At 39.4% G+C, this 21,801-nt stretch overlaps 1 protein-coding gene and 1 non-coding gene across 4 annotated transcripts in view; one reads left to right on the top strand and one right to left on the bottom strand.

Moving 5' to 3' along the window:
• Window positions 1-4,834: 4,834 nt before the first annotated feature.
• The window catches only part of vash2 (vasohibin 2), a 28,833-nt gene continuing 11,866 nt past the window's right edge, over window positions 4,835-21,801 (bottom strand). For all 3 annotated transcript variants that reach the window (XM_005753116.1, XM_005753117.2, XM_013915940.1), the window contains exons 3-9: window positions 21,248-21,336; window positions 20,989-21,045; window positions 20,609-20,683; window positions 15,155-15,392; window positions 14,924-15,067; window positions 10,312-10,430; window positions 4,835-5,162 (exon numbers count right to left, since the gene is read on the bottom strand). In XM_005753116.1, the coding sequence (XP_005753173.1) occupies window positions 5,093-5,162; window positions 10,312-10,430; window positions 14,924-15,067; window positions 15,155-15,392; window positions 20,609-20,683; window positions 20,989-21,045; window positions 21,248-21,336 (792 nt within the window). In that variant the 3' untranslated portion in view covers window positions 4,835-5,092. The remainder of the gene's footprint in view (window positions 5,163-10,311; window positions 10,431-14,923; window positions 15,068-15,154; window positions 15,393-20,608; window positions 20,684-20,988; window positions 21,046-21,247; window positions 21,337-21,801) is intronic.
• On the top strand, window positions 18,876-18,948 carry trnat-ugu (transfer RNA threonine (anticodon UGU)). Its single transcript has one exon. It is a non-coding gene; the product is annotated as a tRNA-Thr (tRNA).

The following is a 21,801-nucleotide window of genomic DNA, read 5'->3' on the forward strand; positions in this document are numbered from 1 at the left end:
CAGGAAGTTGCCAGAGAGTTACCAACCAGTCTTTAAGCATGCACGAATTAGGCGATTGGCTGAATATTTGATAGAAATTAAACCAACTTTTTTTTTGTTTTTTAATCTTCTGAAGTCGAGCATGACGGAAGAGGTTTGGGAACAAGACCAGAACAGTTAGCGTCGGAGTGGAGAAACATGGTATGAGCACTTGAAAACAACTCAAAGGCCTTCAAAAACAGCACCTGCTACAAGTACAGGCTGTTTTTGTTTTTGTTTTTAAAGAAACACTTGTCATTCAAAATGATAGATTACAATCGATTATTAAACTCCAAATAAAACTGATTCAGTCAGATAAATTGTCAAGCACAGAAGTTGCAATTGCAAACGGACACAGAAACAAATGTAAGTTGCTACATGGAGTTTAACTGTTTCAGGTTGCTTTGCTGCCATTTGTGACCTCAGTGAAACGTAACATGATGCAGTTTGTGTGTCCCTGCTCAGCAGTTTGGTTGTTTATCACTGTCTTTGGGTAAAGTTTTGATCTTTCTCTTTGAACAAAGTCATCATAGTCTGAAGTTAGGCCCTTCGAAACTTGTTGATCATCAGTTTGTAGTTCCAAAAATACAACGGCATCAGTGCCTGTCATTCCTAAAAATCTTCTGAGATATGTTGCTTCTTCAGTAAGAAAATGCATCATTTCATTGCAGTGAAACAGCCTCAAAAAGCAGAATAACTTTGTGCTTCTCCTATATGCTAACAAACATCAAGCCTTTAGAAAGTATCAACACGCAACCATCAGCACAAATATGAACGCGCTCGGCTGGTTAGTTTGTTCCAGAGTTTCACATGTAACAGTCTCCGTGCTGTGCTGGTCCAAACATCAGGAATATCTAAAAAATATTCTGCTTTGCTCACAGCACCTTGAATCAGGCTGGATATACAGAAGAAAAAAGCTAAGTAGAATCATTCTGAAAGATTTTTTTCTGTGCGGATGGTTGAAAACACGACTTGTCTTGCGTACATTGAGCAACAAACACTTTCCCCCTCCAGCATTTCAACTTTGGAAGACAAGGATTCATATGTTTCGGTTAACACAGTGCATGCATAGCTCACTGTTGAAGCAAAAAGCTAGCATAAAATGTTCGCAGTGGCAAGTGGCAACAAAACACACGTTCTGTGATTAAGAGGGTGTAGTGAAACATTCAAAGAAAATCGATAAAACAATCAAATGATCACATTTACACATAGATTTCCGAAATCCTTCTGAATAACCAAAGAAAAAATAAAGTTTTCCCAAAACTTCCCAGCCATTAAAGATCACCGTTGCTCTGTTAGACACACAGTTCAACTAGGACCAGGTTCACACGCTGTTAAAAGCACCCAGTGAATAATGCCAAATTAAGGGTTCCTCACCACAGTCTTTCCTTAAGGGACAACAAATGTGTTTGATTCCTTCATATGCATATCAAGTTCTACAACTCTGCTAATAGTAGTAAAACATTGCATGATCAAAGTCTGGACAATCTTCCTTGTTGGGTCATCTCCTTCTTCCCATCTGAACCTCTTCCAGGGCAGCTGGTGTGACCTATTGCACTGTAAATTCTCCCTACCAAATCAGCTTTAATTCGTGTGTGGCACTATGTGGATAGACACTGTGCTGAAAAAGCAGATTTAGCTCCCTCCGATTTTTCCTTTTCCCCAAAACCAACTGTGAGGAACGCATGCGAGTGGTCAGACTGTCAGGGAGCAATCGACAAAGTAGACGACACTGAAATAAGGAGATTAGCCCCCCCAAAAAAATCAGGTATGGGTTTCAATTTTGGACTTTAGATATGATTTTTAGAATCTAAAGCATCTGTGTTTGCAAGCCCAGAGCCTGGACTTTCCTTAATTATGTTAAATTCATCAGCAACCTACTGCCACTAACTGTCAAACAAAACAGGAACCACTCCTCGCCTCTTTAACAATGTCTAACTTTCCTTTTTTAAAACTGAAGCACATGGTTAAAAACAGCGTTCCACGGGGATCTTTACTCAGCGCCCTGGTGTAAGTGAACAAAGATGAGCTTTAAACTTTGGGTGTTTTGGGAAACACAAATCTGAGTTAAAGGTTCAGGTGAAAACTATAGAAGTCAAATGTTGAATCATCAAATTATTCCACCACACAATTCTGAATATTTATCCTAAGCCACCAAATTCATGTAAATTTGTCTGAATGAATAACTGTGTGGATAGAGCTGGTCTGTGGGCAGTGATGGAGGACTGTGGATGTACTTAGAAATATCTTGTTGTGAATTAAAACTGACTTCTGCAGTTGTCACCCAAAAGACTTAAAACCATGCGGTACATTCTGCGGATGTAACAGACAGTATGTAGATCACAGATCACATAAAGGCATGTATGCTTAAAATCTGCTTTGATTAAACGTTTGCGTACAGTTTGAAAGAAAATCCGGATATGCAGATATGAGATATTCAGCCATCATTTCAAGCATTTGTATTCAGATGGATAAATGCTGAACGCATGTAATGTGTGATTTCAAGCTTCATTAATTTCAAGCTTTTGAGCTTAGCTTAGCTATTCACTGAAGGCCTCAACAGGAGAATCCAAAAAAACCATCGCATTTAAGCTTGACTGGAATTTTTGGACCACCTTTACAATAGATCAAGCATGAAACTGCATACAGTACTGAATGGACTCTTATAGGTCACTTGGCTTCAGGGGGCAAAAACAAACTTCTTCGAGCTGCTCTGAGAACTTGCGTGTTTTGCCCTTATTGTCTCCTGTACTTAGAAAAAAAAAAAAAAACACAAAAAGATTTGCACTCATTTTGCAGACGTTGCACGGTTCTCACAAATAAATGATTTGGTTAGAGTGTGTGTCACACTGGACAGCACACAAGTGGGAAGCTAAAGAACATCGAATATTGTCCTTTAGGTAATATCTGATCATTTTTTAAAACAGCTTTATATTGGCTGTAAAATATATATTTTTTCATGCTATTAAGAAAAAAAAGCCAATCTAATTTAGATTAAAACCTGGAGATTTCAGAACTATTTTTCTCATTTTGTACCAAAACACCTTGAAGGGCTCTCTGGCCCCATCTCCGATATCTGCCAACAGCTTGCACAGACTGTTACATCCTCTCTGGCCGTCTTGAATGAGGCTTTTGTTGCTGAGATTCATTCAGTCAGCAACATCGCTCCTTGTTTGCCTTAGTAGAGAAACTGGCTACAGCTGATCTTGGACCAGCTGAATCATTTTATGTTCCAGCTGTTGGTGGAACAGCAGTCAACTGGCCAGCACTATGTTGGTTTACTGTGTGAACATGCAGAGTGGCCACAGCTGAACTCTACAGGTTTTCTCCAAGCCAGATTTAGAAATAATGATTCCTGACTTTTGGATCAAGATTTTTCTTCTTTTTGGTGCATTGTGTGAGAACAGAACACCGTGTATTTAACGTTTGGCTTGCAGGTTCTTGTTTGTATGTCAAAGCTTACCATTTTCATTTGAGCTCTGCTTTTTTCAGTGTAGATTTTTCCTATTTTACCAGGAAACAGGAAATCCAGTCAGCCACTGGTAAATGAAAGGATGAGAAAAACAAAATTTACATATTGATTTTCTCCCCCACACTACAAACCAAAGATTATGATCAATGTTTCCCAAGATCTTGGCCAGCTTTTGCCATCCCCCCCGCCTGCCTTTATGGCTCAGACATGAGCTGTGTGAGAAATTATACCCACAACTGTTTTATTTTTTTTTCTTAAATTTGTCTGATTTCCATCCAACAGCAGAGCTTTTGTTTGCTCTTTGCTGCAAAGTGAATATGATGGAAAATGAGTCTCTTTAATAAATATAGATGTGGACATAAATGCCAAGTCTGCCTATTTATCTTGATAGAAAATGTGTCCTTCTGTCTTCATATTCAAAAAAAGTGACTATTAACTGAGTCTAGCCTGTTCCTGGAGTGTTTCGATCTTCTTCCATGAAGTTTTGCCATGAGTTATGGTTACGTTTCAACAGACGCCTGAGGAAGAGGAGCAGATGAAACATGAACATTGCCGCAGTGCTCTAATGATCACTCCGTCTTCCGCAGTGAATCGTCTCTCTGAATCACTCCCTCGTTTCTCACACTGCTTTACCTCATCCTCTTCTTCTTTTATCCTCTCTATTGATTCTGCATCTTTGATTTCCCCGCATACTTTATCGCACTTCCACTGTAATCAATACAGCTGGCACACAGGAGTTTACGTAATCATCTTCCTAAAACTGCTGCTGGTTGAGGAGTAAGTTATGACTTGGATCATTTACAGCAAAACACAATATAAAAGTCGAGTGGCAGACCAGAGCTTCCCATCAGATTTGTTTTGTCCTTCTTAAAAAAAAGTAAAAATGAAGCTTTAATCTCTTGTGCTCGTTAACACAGGTGGTAATTTCAGTCGTCTTCATGGTGGCTTTGCCCAAACAAACAAACAAAACAGTCATCATTACTTCCACCTGTGATAAAACATAATTCCCCTGGTGTTCTGAGAACTGCTGAGACACCAAAACAACCCACAAGTGAATATTTCACCAGTTGTGTTTGATGCAACGACACCCGAACATCTCTTTGTTCCAGCACGACGATGTCATTTTAACCACTGACGAATACTTTCAGTTATTTATATTGACAACTTCCCATTTCACCTCCTGGTGAATACATATGATAACCTAACAATAAATTTGAGCTGATTTTGCTCGAGTGCTTGTCTCTAAGAGAGGGTGACTATTTCAACCAAAAAAAGAATACTGGTTTAAAATACCAACAGAATGATAAAAGCCACCCTCTTGGCCTGTGAATGATGATGATGAGACTATTTTAAGGGATTTATTGCTACAGAAATGAGTAAACACTGTATGAAATATCAGGACCAGGCCAACCACTATCACGGTCTTCCATTTAAACCATTCTCTTGTTTTAAATAACACCATCCACCTCGTCTGTGTAAAAAATGTGGCTCGGGTTTTGGCGACTCTCTTGCTGGGTTGGGTAGAGACTCTTGGATCAGGGTGGCTGAGGAGCCTGGACGGATATGGAGAAGCTGAGGGAGTCTCATAGGTGAAGGAGGGGATCAGATGCGGATCTGGTAGCCGTCATTGAGCATGCTGAGTTCTGGAGGTTTCCTCTCCACTGAGGCCAGCCTGAAAGATAAGACATAAAGTTGCTGAACATGCACTGCATACTAAGAGCACAGTGGCAGAAGAAACTGGAGAAGCTCTTTCATTCTGACAAGCTCCTTAATGTTGTGCAGTAGAGCTAAACGAGAGCAAGTCTCCAAACTATCTCCCAAAACTCTCCCCAGCATGGCTGCAGTCGCTCATTATTTTCTTACTGTTGATTAATCTGCAACTTTTTTCTCATCTCACTCAAAAATAACACAATAATCACTGTATATTAAGAGTTCAGTTGGTTGTTTCGTGGTTAAATGCAGTGAGCTCATTTTTACATGGACCATCTAAACCAGCAGATATAAATTGAAATCACCTGAATTTTGAGTGTTTTGCTTAGAAACTGACCAAAAAAATCAAAAAGTGGCTAGAAATACAAGACTGCCTGACACAAATAAAAATCATGTTTTAGTTGCTTAAAATCAGGGGCACAGATGCTTTGATTGGCAGGTGGACACTAAAGGGTCGTCCACATGGGAGGTAACCAACAGTAGTAACCAGAGATGGCAGGAAGTCGATTCGGATCCTGAATAAAATTTTTCTCAACCTGGAGGCGAGTGACTAAAGCGATTCTAAATATGCAAACAGTGTTGTTGTGATTTGGCGCTGTATAACTTAAAGTGAATTTTGGAACTGCAGGTGCTGACAGCACATAAAGACCCTGATATTGTAATCACAAACAAATGTGTAACATAACATTATACGCAGTCTAGTTGTTCCCTAGTTCACTGTACAAAGAAAGAGAAAAGGCTTCGAATAAAACGAGAGGAACTAGAGATGGACCGATCCAATATTACGTATCGGTATCGGTCCGGTACTGACGTAAATTACTGGATCGGATATTGGAGAGAAATAAAAAATTTAATCCGATCCATTAAATATCAAAAAAGCACCTCACAAAACTTGTGACACAGCATAACTCAGCTCATAACCTAGCATGTCGGAGCAGTGTGCGTCATGTGATAGAGCAGCTGTGTGTATTTGTAGCCTTGCTAGCAATCCCGCATTTCATCTCCGAGGAAGTTATCCCAGAGAGAAGGAAAGCAAGTGTGTAAGTTCATCTCTGAATGTTTGTAAAGCATTCTCACGTTAAGCTTAACAACCGATATATGGAGCGACTGCCTCTTCTCTCTCCCTCCCTCTCCTACTGCTACTTCAATCATGAAACTGATCAATGATCAGCTGATCGGCTTTTCTGTCTTGAGTCCGTCTCTCTTGTTTCTCTCTTCACTTCGCGCCAGAAAGAGGAAACCAGCGGCTGAACAACAGCAGCAGGTTTAAGCTTGATAATCTGTTGTTAGAATTTATTTAACATTACTTTCTACACCAGGATCTTTTTCTACGTAGCTGACGGCTGGTAACTGTGCAGGGGCGGATCTAGCAAAGTTTAGCCAGGGGGGCTAATAAGGCATTAACAGGGAAAAGGGGGCATAAAGACATACTTTCCTTTCTTATTCTCATTTAAAAGGTCTAGCTTTTAATAAATAATTAACCGAATCTTACACCCAAAGTTTTAATCTGATGTAAAATGTATAGAAGTCCATTACTGTATATACCGGTAGTAACGGTTAAGTCTAATATACCCTAGTAAACTATAGTACTTTTTCCTTTGGGAAGGTACCATCTGTGCAGTCTGCAATTCTGTTGAAGAAAGATGTTGAATCTATTTAATTATTTTTCAAAATTAATTGATTTCTGTGCATTTTGTTTCCACACTGCATCAAATTAAAGTTGATTACGTCGATTAAGCATCATGAGGTGGGGGGTGGGGGTGGGGGTCCCCTATGTTTTTACTGGGAGTTTTAGAACCCTATTAGTTAGGTTGCTTACTCTTTTAAATACCAGAATAGGAAGGATGGAGTAAGTTTAACTTTATTAGATTGACCAGTATTGCTGAACTATGAGATATTTTGGGTGCAGTGTATTTTTTGCATACAGGTATAAAAGAATAGCTTTAGTGTTTTGTTTTTTAACTTGAGTATGAACTTATACAAAAAGCAGCAAGATATTAAAAAATAAGTTTTATTGATTAAAAACACTATATCGGATTCATATCGGTATCGGCAGATATCCAAATTTATGATATCGGTATCGGAAATAAAAAAGTGGTATCGTGCCATCTCTAAGAGGAACACAAATATATCACTGTCAGAATGCAAGCTTAAAAACAGGCAAATTCACCACAATAATAATAATAATAAATAAAACAAACAGTGACTTTACTCCAACCTTCTTCAGCGCAACTCAGAAGGAAAGAAACAAGTGTGAAGACAGCAGAAAATCAAAAAGGCCTTCTTATTTCTAAAAGCCCAAAAGTGTTCGATTTAATCCTCCTTCAGTGCTTTCCGTCTCTCCTTTTCTCCCTGCCCTCTCCTCTAATGTCACATTGTCCTCCCTCGCCTCTCATCTTTATTATTTCTTCTCAGAAGGAAGCTTTCAAGCTCTGTGACACATCACAGAGAAGTGTTCCTTGTTACAACCAGTCTGGAGAGCTGACAGGCTTTTTATTCCTTCTCATCTTTTGCCAGACCTTCACCTCTTTTCTCGTTCACTCTCCTCTCTCACCCTCCTAACCCTCCCCTTTTTCCACTTACTCAGTTTCTTCTCCCCCTTCTCGCCATCTTTTTCCATCTCTTTTGCCCTCTAACACATAATTATTCTTTTTTCCTTCATCCCTTCTCTTTGCTTTCTATCCTTCTATCTTGAACGTCCCTGTGTAGAGAGCCGCTTATGTAACAATAATATTACAGAAATTCATTTTGAAAATTGAGTCATTTGTATAAAGCGGGCAGTGCTGATAACAGCCTCCTGAAACGTCTCGCTCGAGCTGTAAAATGAGCCGGCGCTGTTGTGTCCGCACTCTCAGCTGTTTGAAGCAGCAGCAGGTTATTACACCATTTCTGCTGGAGTCGTCGCTCTAAGGTGGCAACATATTGTTAAGGGTGTAAGTGCTCCGTTGATAACAGTAATAGCTTTTTAAGTATCGCATTCAAGTGGCTAAAAGTGGTGATGTGCTGTTCTAAACATTTTAACTGCTTCTCTGAGCTGATGAAACTACGGCGCTTACAGAAAGTGAAAATTAAACCATGGCTAAATGAACTCTGAAGGTAACAGAAATAGATTTATGCAAATGAGGAAACCATTTCACACTTTCACAACTCATTTAATTAAAAAAAAAAAAGTCTTGCTTTTATCTAACTAACATGCTCACTGCAGACCATTAAGATATGTTCCTTGATTCTGCACATAGCTGTGCAATTACACTTTATGGTATCAGTTCAACTGAAGCCCCAGTTATAAGGCAGAGGATAAAGTTTTAGTGTTTGGATTAAGGGTGCCTCAAAAGCACAAACATACATTGATAGAAAGACTCTTTGTTACTGCAGAGGTTTGAGTTAGTTAGCTCACTAGATTTGTTCATCATCTTTTGAGAAACTCTCTTTTTGTCTGTGTCAACTGTTGTAAAACCACAACAAAAGAGAAAGACTTTGAATAGCAAAATGTTCCAAATGCAAATCAACAGCAGAGTCACCAACAATAAAAGGTGGCATGCACCTCATGTCAGCTAGACTTCTACTGCAAGGTATAAAAGATCTGTGGGCATGAGAAGTCTAAAGGGAGTCTAAAAGTCTTACGTCAGTTGGTCAGCTGTTGGGGGATTCCATCCATCCAGCCACTCATTTTCTTCTACTGAACCAATTCTCAATCACACCTATAGCCAATTTAGTTAACCTAACCCCATAAATACGTATATTCAAATGGCAGGAGGAAGCCACGCAGAAACAGGGAGAACCTGCAAACTCGGACCAAAACCCAGACTGGATTCTTACGTTTAATTTTCTGAGGTTTACAAAAAAACTCAGCAGCTGTGCTGGTGATCTCAGGGACAACCAGAGTCATCAACAAAGCCTGGCATCTTCAGCTCTGAATACTTTTGTAGAAGCTGTATGCCGCAGCCCTTTTTAATTTTCATATAAACTTGCATTCAAAGCTAATAAAGATTAAAGTGGATATACTAAACAAAAACATACGAATGCAGCTGAAAGCCTGTGAAAGCTTAGCTCAGTGTGATAATATGTGTGGTTTAATAGCTCAATTACGTCAAGAATTTTAGGATCATCATCTCAAACGATGCGGAGATGATGATCTAATGTTAGATGACTGACAGTGATTTAATTGAAAAGCCAAGTGCATTTCCCTAACCACCAACATACACATGCAGATCCCCAAATAATTACTCTCTTAAGCGCAGCAGAGCTTAATATATGAAAGGTCAACAGAGAGTCAGCCAAATGGCAACACTAGCAACGTCAGTAATTCGTGTGCCGAGTCTGTGTGTGTTTGTGGTGACTCTGCAGTACGGCCGCGCTTCAGCTGTCGTCCGAGTCAGATTGTGTTACATCCCACCGCACAGCTGACGGCACATGCAAACACACTCAGCATCGTCATACGTGTGTGTGTGTGTGTGTCAGAAGGCTACAGTGTTAAACTTTAAATACTTCAAACAATATCTTGGATTCTTTAATATGTTGGCATAGAGGCGAACAAGGACGCTCTGATTTTACAGACTTTATATGGAGTTTGTTTTTAAGCCTGTGTTTGACAAGCAGCATTAGAGACCTTATATTCTGCTGAGTGCTGGTGATATGGACACACACACACGCACACATATATCATAGTGATAACACTGTCAGCTGAACACAACAAGGAGTGTCTGTCTGATGATAATGCTGAGCTGTCGGCGACAAAAGCAGATAAGCAGACCCACACACTCATACACAAAGTCCTCAGTGCCACCCAGCAGATACACAGTTGTTGCCACTAAGATGTCAGAACAATTTATTCTTTAAAGGCGCACACACTAATTGAAGTCTAAACTTTCCTTGACCTGAAGAGCAGACCTTTAGAGAAAGAAGACAAGGGGGAGGAAGATGGAAGTACCACACAAAAGCTGACAGACACCAGCTGCCAGCACTGCTGATTAACCCTGCTCTAAGTGTGGAAGCCTTCTGTATTTTAAGGATGTCATCAGCTGCTTAACCAGTGGAAACTGTCGGGGAAAGAGGATATGAGGCAACGAGCGCCCTGAGCAACAAACTGTTAAGCGATGGGAAGAACTTACGATTTGTCTCTGTGGTGCATGGAGCGTCGCTGGGGGCTGCTCTGTCGACGCCGTGGCGATAAGGACTTCCCTCGGCTTCGCTCTTTGATCGGTGACTGGGCACTGGATGATTTTAGGATCTTAAAAAAACAGAAGAATCAACATCACTAATTGTAGTTTATTAAAGTTTTAAAATGTATTAACACTCTGCAGACCAGCACGTTTTCATTCTTTTCTAGCTTATCAGTGTACTATCATCCAACCATTTTAAGCCGCACCAGCAGCAATATGCACCAAAAAAGCTCTGATAACAAAACTGTACACTTTTACCACCAAATATCAGAAAAAGTTTAGATAATTGATGATGGAAGTTGAATATCCAGTGACACTCGGGTCCAGTCGGAGTGTATTATGAGGTAAAGGTGATCACTAAGAAACCCTGGAGAACATCTCGGTGAATAATCATTAATGTTTCCCATTCAGAAATGAAGAATATTTGAATAAAATATATGCTGCTGTGTATCTGACAGAGGCTAGTCAGTGTTTGGACACAATGTTAGCATTGATCCAACAGAAAGAAAGAACTTCAGACTTAAAAGCTGCACTTTAAGTCATATTGCCTTTTCACCAGGTGGACAAAAATCATTGTCACCTATTTCAAGGTTAATCTTTTAATTATTATGAACTGTGATAAAAGTGCAGACAATACTGGAAAAGTTTAGAATGATGGCATTAAAAAAAAAGCAGTGAGTGAGAAGAGTTTGGCAAAACATATGGCTGTTTACACCCTGCTTTCATATTTACAAAGAATCCCTAAACTTCTAACATTTCAGTGTACAGCGGTTATGTTAGCATGAAGACAACAGCTGCTGCTGCTAATCAACTGGAGGGAAGAAAGCGTCACCGTGATGAATGGAACAGCAGACAAATGTATGTGATAATGTGTTTTTCTCTATTTTAATCTTTCTCACTGATGTGACAGATGACTCATGCAGACAATACAGTTCAGAGCGACAAATGAGGCATTCTTAGTGTATTAAGCAGCAACTTGAAGCTACCATTAAGCTCTCAGCAGGAGAAAAAAAGAAAAGGATGACTCCGGATGGCAAGTTTTCCTGAATGCAGTAAAGGAAGTTGCTAATATCCTGCAGCTGGTTGTGTTCGTCATGTGTTTGTGGTACAAACATGGATCGTATTTCTTTGTTTTTTGTAAGCAAAACTATTTTATTCCTTTTCTTTTTTCCCCCTTTTTAAATGTCTGATCCAATAGCTAAATTACATCTACTACACTGCTGAGTACCATTAAAACACCCGATTAAAGTGACTATTTGTTACGACTGTGCTTAATTATATAGCAGCTTTTCAGCTTCACGTTTTCACTGTCATTTGGACAGAATTCCTATTTATCTCATGTCCGGCTCTTTATGTAACCTTGGGGTTCATGCTCTGTCTACAACAAAGGTTCTTATGAAGACAGAAATACAATCTGTGTAAAATGGAAATGGAAATAGAATGCAATGATCTTCAAATCATATATTGTACTAGAAATAAAACACAGGAAACATATCAAATGTTTGACAGAGAAACTGCAAGAAAAATATATAGAAAAATAGTTGCCATCAATATTGAATTTGATGGCAGCACAAAAAACTCAAAAATGCTGGTACAGCAGCGCAAAAAGGCTAGAAAAATATGCAGTACTAAAAACAAACAGCTTGAGGAACATTTCGCAACTAATTAAGGTTAATTGGCAACAGTTCAGTTATATGATTGGGTAGAAATAGAGCATCTTAGAGAGGCAGACTTATCATTCTGCAAAAAAAACTGACACAAATTATGGGGTGATTTCAGAATAATCTTCTTCAATATAAAACTGTACAGATTTTAAATATCTCACCATCTATAGTACATCAAATATCATCAAAAGTCTCAGAAAATCTGGAGAAATCTTTGTACACGAGAGACAAAGTCTAAGCTCTTCAGGCTCAAAGGCAGCACCTCATTAAAAAGGGAAAGATTCTGTCATAGAAATCCTAGCAAGGAGTCAGGAAGACTTTTCAGACATCACTGTACGTGAACACAGCTCACTGTGCCAACCACAAATAGAGGTTAAAGCTCCATCACCCAAAGAAGAAGCCATATATGATCATGATCGTCAAACATCTGTGTCTTTTCTGGGCCAAAGCTTAAAATGGGCTGAGGCCAAGTGGAACTCTTGAAACTTTAAATTCTTTTCAGAAATCATGGACCCTGCATCCTTTGGACTAGAAGAGTAGATAAACCATCCAGCTTTTTTTTATCAGCACCCATAAAAAAAGTTTTTTAAAAAAGTAAAAAACTCATCTGCATTAGCATTCATGGAATTCGCAATTTGTCAGCAATGTTCAGATCATGGTATTTTTAGGTCTTGCATATTTTAGCAAGACAATGCTAATCTGCATACTGTGTGTATTTAAAAGCATGGCTTCATAGTAGAAGAGTCATAGTGTGTGAAATGCCCTGCCTGCAGTCCAGTCCTTTCACCATCTGAAAACATGTGGTGCATTATGAAATGAAAAATTCAACAAAGATGATCCAGGACTGCTGAGCTACTAGAATACTAATACAAGAGTGGGAGAACGTTCCAAACGTCTAAAAAAGCTCCTCTCACTTCCCAGATGTTTACAGACTATTGTTAAAAGATGAAAGGGTGCTACACAGCGGTAAACATAGTCCCACTCCAACATTTAAAACATGTTGCTGCCATTAAATTCAAAAAGAGCTAAAATCTTTCTTAAAATGCTGCATTTTCTCAGTTTAAACATTTGGTTTGTTTTCTATGCTCTACTGTGAATAAAATATAGGTTTATGAGATTTGCGGATCATTCCATTTTGTATCTATTGACATTTTTATGCAGTATTACAGCTATTTTATTTTGTACATGGGCACAGACACAAACGCACTCTATAATAACTTCACATCCTCTGGAGCACAGCAGATTATACCAAAGTCTCACAAACCCCAATGCACTTGACCTGTGCCTGCCTGTGATTCTATGTGCGTGCGAGACAGCTGCAACCTTACTGACCTACATAACTTGCTGACATACAGTACATGTTATATAATGTATCACTGTCTAACATCAGCGTCTATCACACAGCTACTCACACATTGCTTTCATGGAACTGCAAATGCTGCAGGAATACACAAAAAAGAAAGAAACTCATAATAAATACAAATAAAAACCTACGGGTCCTCATAAAACATTTAACCTTGTGCAAAACACTTCTGCATCTCCCTTCCTCACACGTACACTCACACATTCCTTCTTCCCCATCGTGCCCTAAATAACTCTTGACAGTTTATATTCCCTGTTCAGCCCAAAGGAAACGACATCTATCTCTGGTCCGACGGAAAAATATTATAAAGGTGTTTCCCTGGTTCTTTCTCTCTAAAAAAACAAAAAAGGCCATGTCTGTCCAAACAAAGGATACAAAAAAATTGAGAGTTGAATCAGAGCTGAATCACAGATAGCAAATTTGCTTTTATTTTAAAATTTAATTAATACGACCATGAACTGAAACGGTGTGTGTGTGTGTGTGTGTGTGTGTGTGTGTGGTTTTAAAAAGGTAATTTTGTCAGCTGATCTAAGTTTGAGAGACATTTTCATCTTTTCTAGTGAAACTGTTTTCACTGAATTTTGTCAAACAGACCTCTTTCCCACAGTGTGGAATTACCCACTTTCCCCATTTTCACCTCCTAATATTCAGTTTTTCAGCATCTTGGCTGATTTGTTTTGTGGTTTGTTTGTGGTCTGTATTTTCCACTGCTGCTGACTATGGGCTGCCAGTTTTCTCTTCCATTCCAGGCTGTTCTTACTTTCTCCCTTAGTGTACAACCCTTTTTCCATTTATGCATTATTGTATACATAATATATCTAAGTCTGCCGGTTAGAAAAAAATGTCTGAATGTTCACAAAGTTGCTTTTTTCTCTTTTTTTTTTTCAAACCAATAAAGGTGTTTCTGACCTGATTAATATTTTAAATGGAGCAATGCTGTGAGACTCTATCTAGTGTCTATGTAGTGTAATATACAAAACAGGAAAAACCAAACCTTAAGTGATGCTGATGGAACATTTAATCATCAGTCGAGAGAAGCATTATTTCAAGCAAGCTATAAAGGTAATTTAATCGGAAATGTCGACAGTGCCAGCCCACTTTAGATACACTTCTAAACACCCAAACGTCAGCTTCTTTAAAAGGTTCTTTCTTACAAGCCTCATTCACCCAGTCACACACACATTCATACAAGCACCTTGCCTAACATTGGCATACAGTCACATGGGATGGGAAAAGAACCACCAATGCTGCAATTGGTAGATGAATTGCTCTGCCTCCTGAGCCACAGTAGCTTTACCCGACCTGCATTTGCTATGAATCTGCAAGCCACTGTGCAACCCACCATCACCCCAGTTCTTCTTTTTCATGCCGTTTCTGATTTAATCGATAACATATATATTGCGATTGATGATTGCTTTTTCATGTACTGCCCAGGGCAGCAAATTCCCATAACAGAGCTGTGGCACAAAAGCAAATTAAGTGTACAGAGAAAAATAGCCTGGAGCATATCTGTATGTAAATACACAATATGTACCTTCATCCTCATGTCCCGCCCATGTTTCTCTAGCTCTTTTTTCATCTCCTGAGCTCCCAAACAGGCCAGGTTCAGCACCAAATGCTTCCATTCAATTGGCTGGAAGACATGTGGGTCGTGAGGAACGTACAAACCAATCTTCACCTGGTAGAAACAGAAAATGTGTTTAAAGGTTCTTCATTAACTCTTGGACTGCATTTATTTCCCACACCCTTTATCTTCTTCCTTCACCTTCTTTAGTGTGTGCTGGTATCTCTTGTAGGAGTTTTCAAATTCAGCCACCAGTTCTCCGAGAGTCCGATGGGTGAGTGGTTTGTCCATCAGGTCCTGGCGGCGGCTCATACCTAGCGACCCATACCGGCCATTGCAATAGACGCCCAGCACAACATGGTGAAAGCAGTGACCCGAAAACTGGGTCTTAAAGCTGATGGGGAAACGCTCGAGAGACGTCAGCCCATTGGTCAGGTAGCTGATCAACACCGCAGGATTAAGGAAAGATCTGGAAGTTTTTTTGTGGGGTAAAATAAATGTCTGCTGTGCTTTTATTGCACCTCTGGAACTGCTCAAAAATTATTTACCTTTGAGTACAAACCTGAGAGTGAAAGTGTATTTGTTTGAATTTGTCACAGCAGAGGAAGCAAAGCAGCTTGAGTTGTTTGAAATGAGATTCAGTCTGACTCTCAGAAGGCCTATAGTATGAAAATGTCACTGGGTAAATAATGTCTTCTGAACACAGTTTGTGTGCTCATGAGAGTTTGTGCAGCTCCATCGGTCTTACTGAATCTGTCAGGTTCACTGATGTTTTTACATTTATTCAACAAGGAAAACAGGGGCAGAGAGATATGATCTGTCTGGTACAGAGGACACGATAACACACACATCAGATCATATGTCTGCTGATCTTAGTGACTCACCAAGACGTCACAAATGAAGGCAGGATTCGACTGCATGTTCATACCATAAAGACATGTCAGTCCTGTTTTAGGCCACGCCCCAAAACACACCCTTCTTTATCACTTATTTAACTTAGAAACTAAGCTTCATGCTGTATTAGGTCAAACTCAAGACTGGCTATTAATACTGATGAGGAAGGTTTTTACTGAGGTGACAAATCAAGTGATTGAGGTTGATTTTCCAATTGAATTCTATATATTAGTTCTGTTTTTGCAATCACAAAAATTTATAGCTACTCGTTATTAGAAGGAAATGCATCCAAAAGATCAGATTTTCAGTAAATTATTGAATCTATATTTAGACAGATCTCATCCTGTGTACTGCACATCTTCATGCTACATGCATCCAACTGTAGCAATCTGTTCTACCATACAGCAACAGAGAAACTTGGAAGATGTCTTTGTGGGCCAGTAGCCAGCCATCTGCTCTATTCTGCCTATGGATGGAAGTCTGCCATTGGTTAGAACACATGTCTGTCACTTCACCAGCCTGGATGCCACAGCACTGCTGTGTTTTCATTAAATATTCACAAAGCAGACCACTGATGACATGCACATACCAATGTATTTCAATGTGTCTCTCTGGCTGTGTGGGGGAGTTTGTGGTTTTAAAGTAGAACACGGATCTAAACAGGGTTGGCTGGACAGTCAAGTAAAGAAACCACTGAACTTCCACAGTCAGCGTGCTGCCCAAGTGACTAAACCTTGGGATGAATGCTTGGACGGTCACACATAGGTTTTATTTGAGCGCAAACATACCACCTGCATTATTCCCCTTAACAAAATAACTTAATCAATTAATAGCACAGTCAAAATAGAGTTAAATGTGTTAAGAATGTGCTTTTGCTTGTATCATATTGATCATATATTGAAATATTATTTTAGGTAGGCACACTGTTTTCAATCCACAGACTCAGATATTGATACACCTTCTTAACTGGTCCACTTGACATCCCTCTCACTTACAAAAAGGATCAGCAAACATCAGTTTATCAAAACAACACAAACCTGGTAATTTCTTTGCTACTTTTAGCAACTTTTTACATCCTTTCAGCAACAAAAGCCTATGAAGTTCAATACTTTGCAGCAAGATCGTGCCTTCCTGGCACAGAACAGAGCTCTCTCTCTGCACTGTTGATTAGATCAGTCAGAGGGCAGCTCTTTCTATCGTCCCGTTCTAGTTGTCTTTTTTTTTTAAAATTTGCAATCATGTAAATAGATATCAAATCACAGCACAGTCACTATCTTTGATTCTTTGAAAATATTTACTGTATTTACTGTTTGTATTTACTGATTACCAATGAAGCTCAAGAAGCCCCTAAAAACTGATCCTGGGTATCCTGATATAACCGACTGTCACAAAATTAATCTAAACCACAATAGTTCTGACAAGAGATAATTTAAATCAGGGTTGATGATTGTCTTATCCTATTCTAATAACAAATATCATAAAAATATTTAAACATGTTCATTAGTAAGAAGCTTTTATGAGTGTCATATTTTATTGTGATTCCTTTTCTTCATTGGCAAAAAAGAAGAATGATCCACCAATGACAAGAATGCCTGGACGCCAAATGTTTATGTTTGGCATCAGCTTTAACTTCCTCTGACAGATTCCTGCGAGTGTTTCATTTTGGATCAATATTTATCCTACAGGATGAATACAAACATGAAAATCATACACCAACACACCCTGCTGTTTCTTGCTAATGAATGCTTCATTAGACAGGCGTACTTCCTGTGCCAGAGGACATGCGACACTGCTAGCAGTAGCTCCCTGACTGAGACTGCGACTAAAAGAGCACCTATCACTACCTCACACTACTCATCCATCTGTCAATTCTAAAGCAAAAGTGAAAACAAACCTCTGTGGATTAGTTTCTCTGCCCCACAGGCATGCTCTAATGCAACAGAAATCCATACTTGTTCTGTTTCTGAAAAGCAGAGGTAACTGAAAAAGCTTAATAATAAATATAAATTCGTTGCAGCAACAATGTTCTGATTAACTCTTTCACTGTTCCTCTTACCTTTTGCATCCTTTTCCTCTCCAATCCTCTACCCTCCCTTCCTCAAGTTTCTATGTCAGTGCAAAGATTAAAGATAATATTTTAGAAGCATAAAATTCCCTTTACATATATTTTTTTCCTTTAATCAAGGATATACTAGGATACTTCCAGCTTTGTGGTCTTTCCTTATTTTAAAATAGTAAAACCTTATATATACATGCTTCATGCTGTTTATATATATTGTATAATGGCAGATTTTGCTGGATTATTTTGATATTTATAAACAACTAAGTTTTACACTAGGATTCAAGTGGAGGCTGCTTTGTGCTCTAGCCTTACTCTGCAAAGCACCAGTCAGTGATGGCTAATACAATGGGACATGTCACACACACACACACACACACACACACACACACACACACACACACACACACACACATACATGCACGCATGCAAACACACAGAGCTGGTTGGACCCAAGATAAACCCTGCGTATCCTGGAGAGATTTCAGATCACTGATAACGTGGAAGAACAGAGAACCAGAAGCAGACTAAACCCAGACAGACAGCCCCCACCATTACAGACTACAACAGTGGCTACTCATCCCTTTTTCTTGCCTACGTTTCTATCTTGGCTTTCCACTACTTCTCACAGCGTGACTCTTTCTCACAAATGAAGTGTTTTGATTGAGTTACCAGGTAGGTTAACGTTGCAGGTAAATGTGTGTGAATGACACTGGGTCATTCTTGTTTCACAATGATCCATACAGATTTTTATGTCTTTTAAGTCACTGTATTTTATGTGTGATGATATTATTTAGGACATTATTTAATACTGATGATCCATTGCGTTAAGACATTTCAAAATCAACTGGTTAGGTTGGTTATGCATTAGCATAACAATAGCTGGAATCCAAGGAAGGTGTGTCTATTAATTGGTGTGGCCTTGGTTGACATTCAAATTACACGTAAACCACTGCAGTCAACAGGTGAGGCCTCATAGCTCAGTGGTTAGAGCACTGGTCTTGTAAACCAGGGGTCGTGAGTTCAATTCTCGCTGGGGCCTGAGAACTTTTCTTTTCCCCCCGCTTAAATTATATTTATCAGTCCTGACCTCATAACACAACCAAAGGTGAAACCACACAATTACTGTCTCTTATAGCTCTGAATGTCACTGTGGGGTTCTTTAAAGGGCATGCAGCAAAAGGAAAAACAAAACAAACAAAAAAAACTAAAACTGCCACTGTCTTATAAATTCTCCTGTCCTATGGTGACCCCCCGCCCCCCAGAGCTCCTACCGTCCCCCCCAGCTCACTCTCTCCCTAAAGCCAGTCTCAATTAAAGTCACTGTCAGCTGTCACCCTTACAGCCCTTGAGGAAAGCAAATATGAAACTAGCACATGCGAAACTGGACCAACAGTTCACAGACAGGGAGGGAAATCTCTCATCTGGTGACACTCAAAAGTCCTAGTTTCCTGACCTGCTGCTTGTATTTGAAAAGTATTTGGTTGCACTGAAACAATTTTAATATATTTTGTTTTGCAAACTAAGCCATTATTTCACAGGTGTGCAAATCCAATCAATCAAATGAATGTTGCAATGCAATGTGGTAGGCTTTATAAAGTGTGGACCGAAATTCAAAAAGAATTCAACTTCTGAAAAATCATCCATCCCTTTTTCCTCTGCTTATCTAATTCAGGGTAAGGGATGAAGCATATCCAAGCTCTGTTGGGGCAACAGGTGGGGTATACACTGGAAAGGCCATACAGAAAGGCCCCAGACTGGATTTAAACACAGGACCATCCAAACCGCCACTGTTCAACATCTGCTGATAGATCAAATAATACTTTATATCTTTCAGTTTAATGGTTAAAGCTGGTAATATATTTTTTCAATATGGAAAAATGTTACTTTTGACATGTTACTTTGGTCTGATAAACATAATCAATGAAACAAAACAGAAGCAGCACATTTGCTACAACAGTCATTTTAAACAATAACTCTAAATCAAGGATGGTTTAACAGCTGAATGAGGCTGAATTACACTGTTGGGGTCAGCGCCTTAGTGAATTTACCATTTAAAAATAAAATCGCTTTATAACATTTTCTTCAAAATGACACACATACTCAGTACAAGTGTATTTCTGTGAAGATGGCCATTTGGGTGTCAACTGGCCTTTGGAACCAAGTAGCCACTAGAGTAACTGCAGTTTTTAAGCACCACTGCATGGCTTTATTTGGAGTTTAGTGCATGGAAAAGCATTACAGTTCAGCATATCAAAAACAACAACAACAACAAAACAACTGGCAAATCACTTGTGGTAAATAGTCAAAACAAACATTTCCTTTTAAAACAATGATGAAGAACGAGTTCAGATTCTAATTTTGCCATAAGCAAACATGTTTTCAAGGAATTGAAAAAACACTTTCTCAAATCGCAATAGAGAAGGAGTTGCAAAAGTAAAGCACTGCTGCTTTCAAATTTAAGCTCTGCTGGATGATACTAAGCTGGTGAGTATGGGGGGGGGTCGGTTAAACTTTGAAGTGGGCTTGTTGCCAAGCAACACGGCAAGCGCTAGAAAGAGTGGCAATGGTGGGGAGCATTAGGATATTACAGCAGCATGTCTTATTGATTTCACCCACAGATAACAAAATGACCTTTTGGCCCTCTGCTTAGTGTGTGCGTGTGTGTGTGTGTGTGTGTGTGTATATACAGGAAAGGATACATTCCCAAGATGACGGCCTCGAGGCATTTGATTGGTAAAGACTCCCTGATCATCTCTCTTGCTGTCTCCATTAATCTGAATGGGGAGGAAGATGATGAGACGAGGAAGAGGAAGGAAAGGGAAGGGTTGGAAGCAATACAACTTGCACAGAGACAGCATTGAATTAGACACATGAATTAGGCACTGTGGTAATGTTACATCCCAAAGTCATAATCAAGTAACTCAAGCAACTTAGCTGTTGCTTCCTATTCAAGCCAGCTTTTCATCCAATCAGTAAAGATGATGACAAAAGGGTGATAACAGGACAGTTCTGTTTATATTACTGTGATTGAGTCACAGTGTACAGTTACATGTACTTGCCAAAGCTGCAGTTCACTTACCCACACAGTGGACGGCTCTTCTTGATTTCAAAGAACTGAGTTCCTGTGTGGTTATATCTGATGGAAATGTCAGGGACAACAGCGACTTTACAACACTTCAGTCCTGTGCCTCAACTCCTATTGACATAAGTGATTATGGTGTTTTGATCACTTAAAGTCTATAAGAGCATCCAATGACGTGAGGCACAAGCAGGACTAGCTTCACCTGACAGATAAAAGCTTATACTGTCCTCCCTGTCGTGCTTGTGATAAAGGATACTGCAGAGCCTTCATGAAGTTTTGGACGGCCAACAGCCAGTCTGGGACAGACATGGATGGCTTGAAAGTTGGAATTGAGGGAATTGGATGCTGGAAAGAGAAAAAGAGAGAGCATTAGAGATATTTTTTCCACATCATTTTCAGTAAGTCGACATATGGTAACACTCAGAGCCCCCAAACCACCTTCCGCCATCTTTAAAAAAACCCTGCATTCCTAATGTGCTGTGACTCATTGCATCTCATATAGCTGACACACACACCGCTGTTCCTTAAACCAGTCTTCTTTATTTTTAAACAACAAACACCTCATTAGAAACTCACCTCTCCTTATACTCGAGTGCAGTGCATGTCTGACACACAACATGAGCAAGTCTCTAACTCAAGATATTAGGGTCATGTTCTCTGCACCACCTCTACGCCCACAGATACCCACATGGTGAACAGCAACATGTGGTGAAAATGAACTCCCACTGCTGCTTTGGCAGCTGTTTCACCTCAACAAGAACCACTACAAAGAGGAAACAGCGGCTGCAAGTGTGGATACATGAACGGACG

The sequence above is a fragment of the Pundamilia nyererei genome, unplaced genomic scaffold, assembly GCF_000239375.1.
Source record: "Pundamilia nyererei isolate P.nyererei 1_Seehausen unplaced genomic scaffold, PunNye1.0 scaffold00404, whole genome shotgun sequence".
NCBI lineage: Eukaryota > Metazoa > Chordata > Actinopteri > Cichliformes > Cichlidae > Pundamilia > Pundamilia nyererei.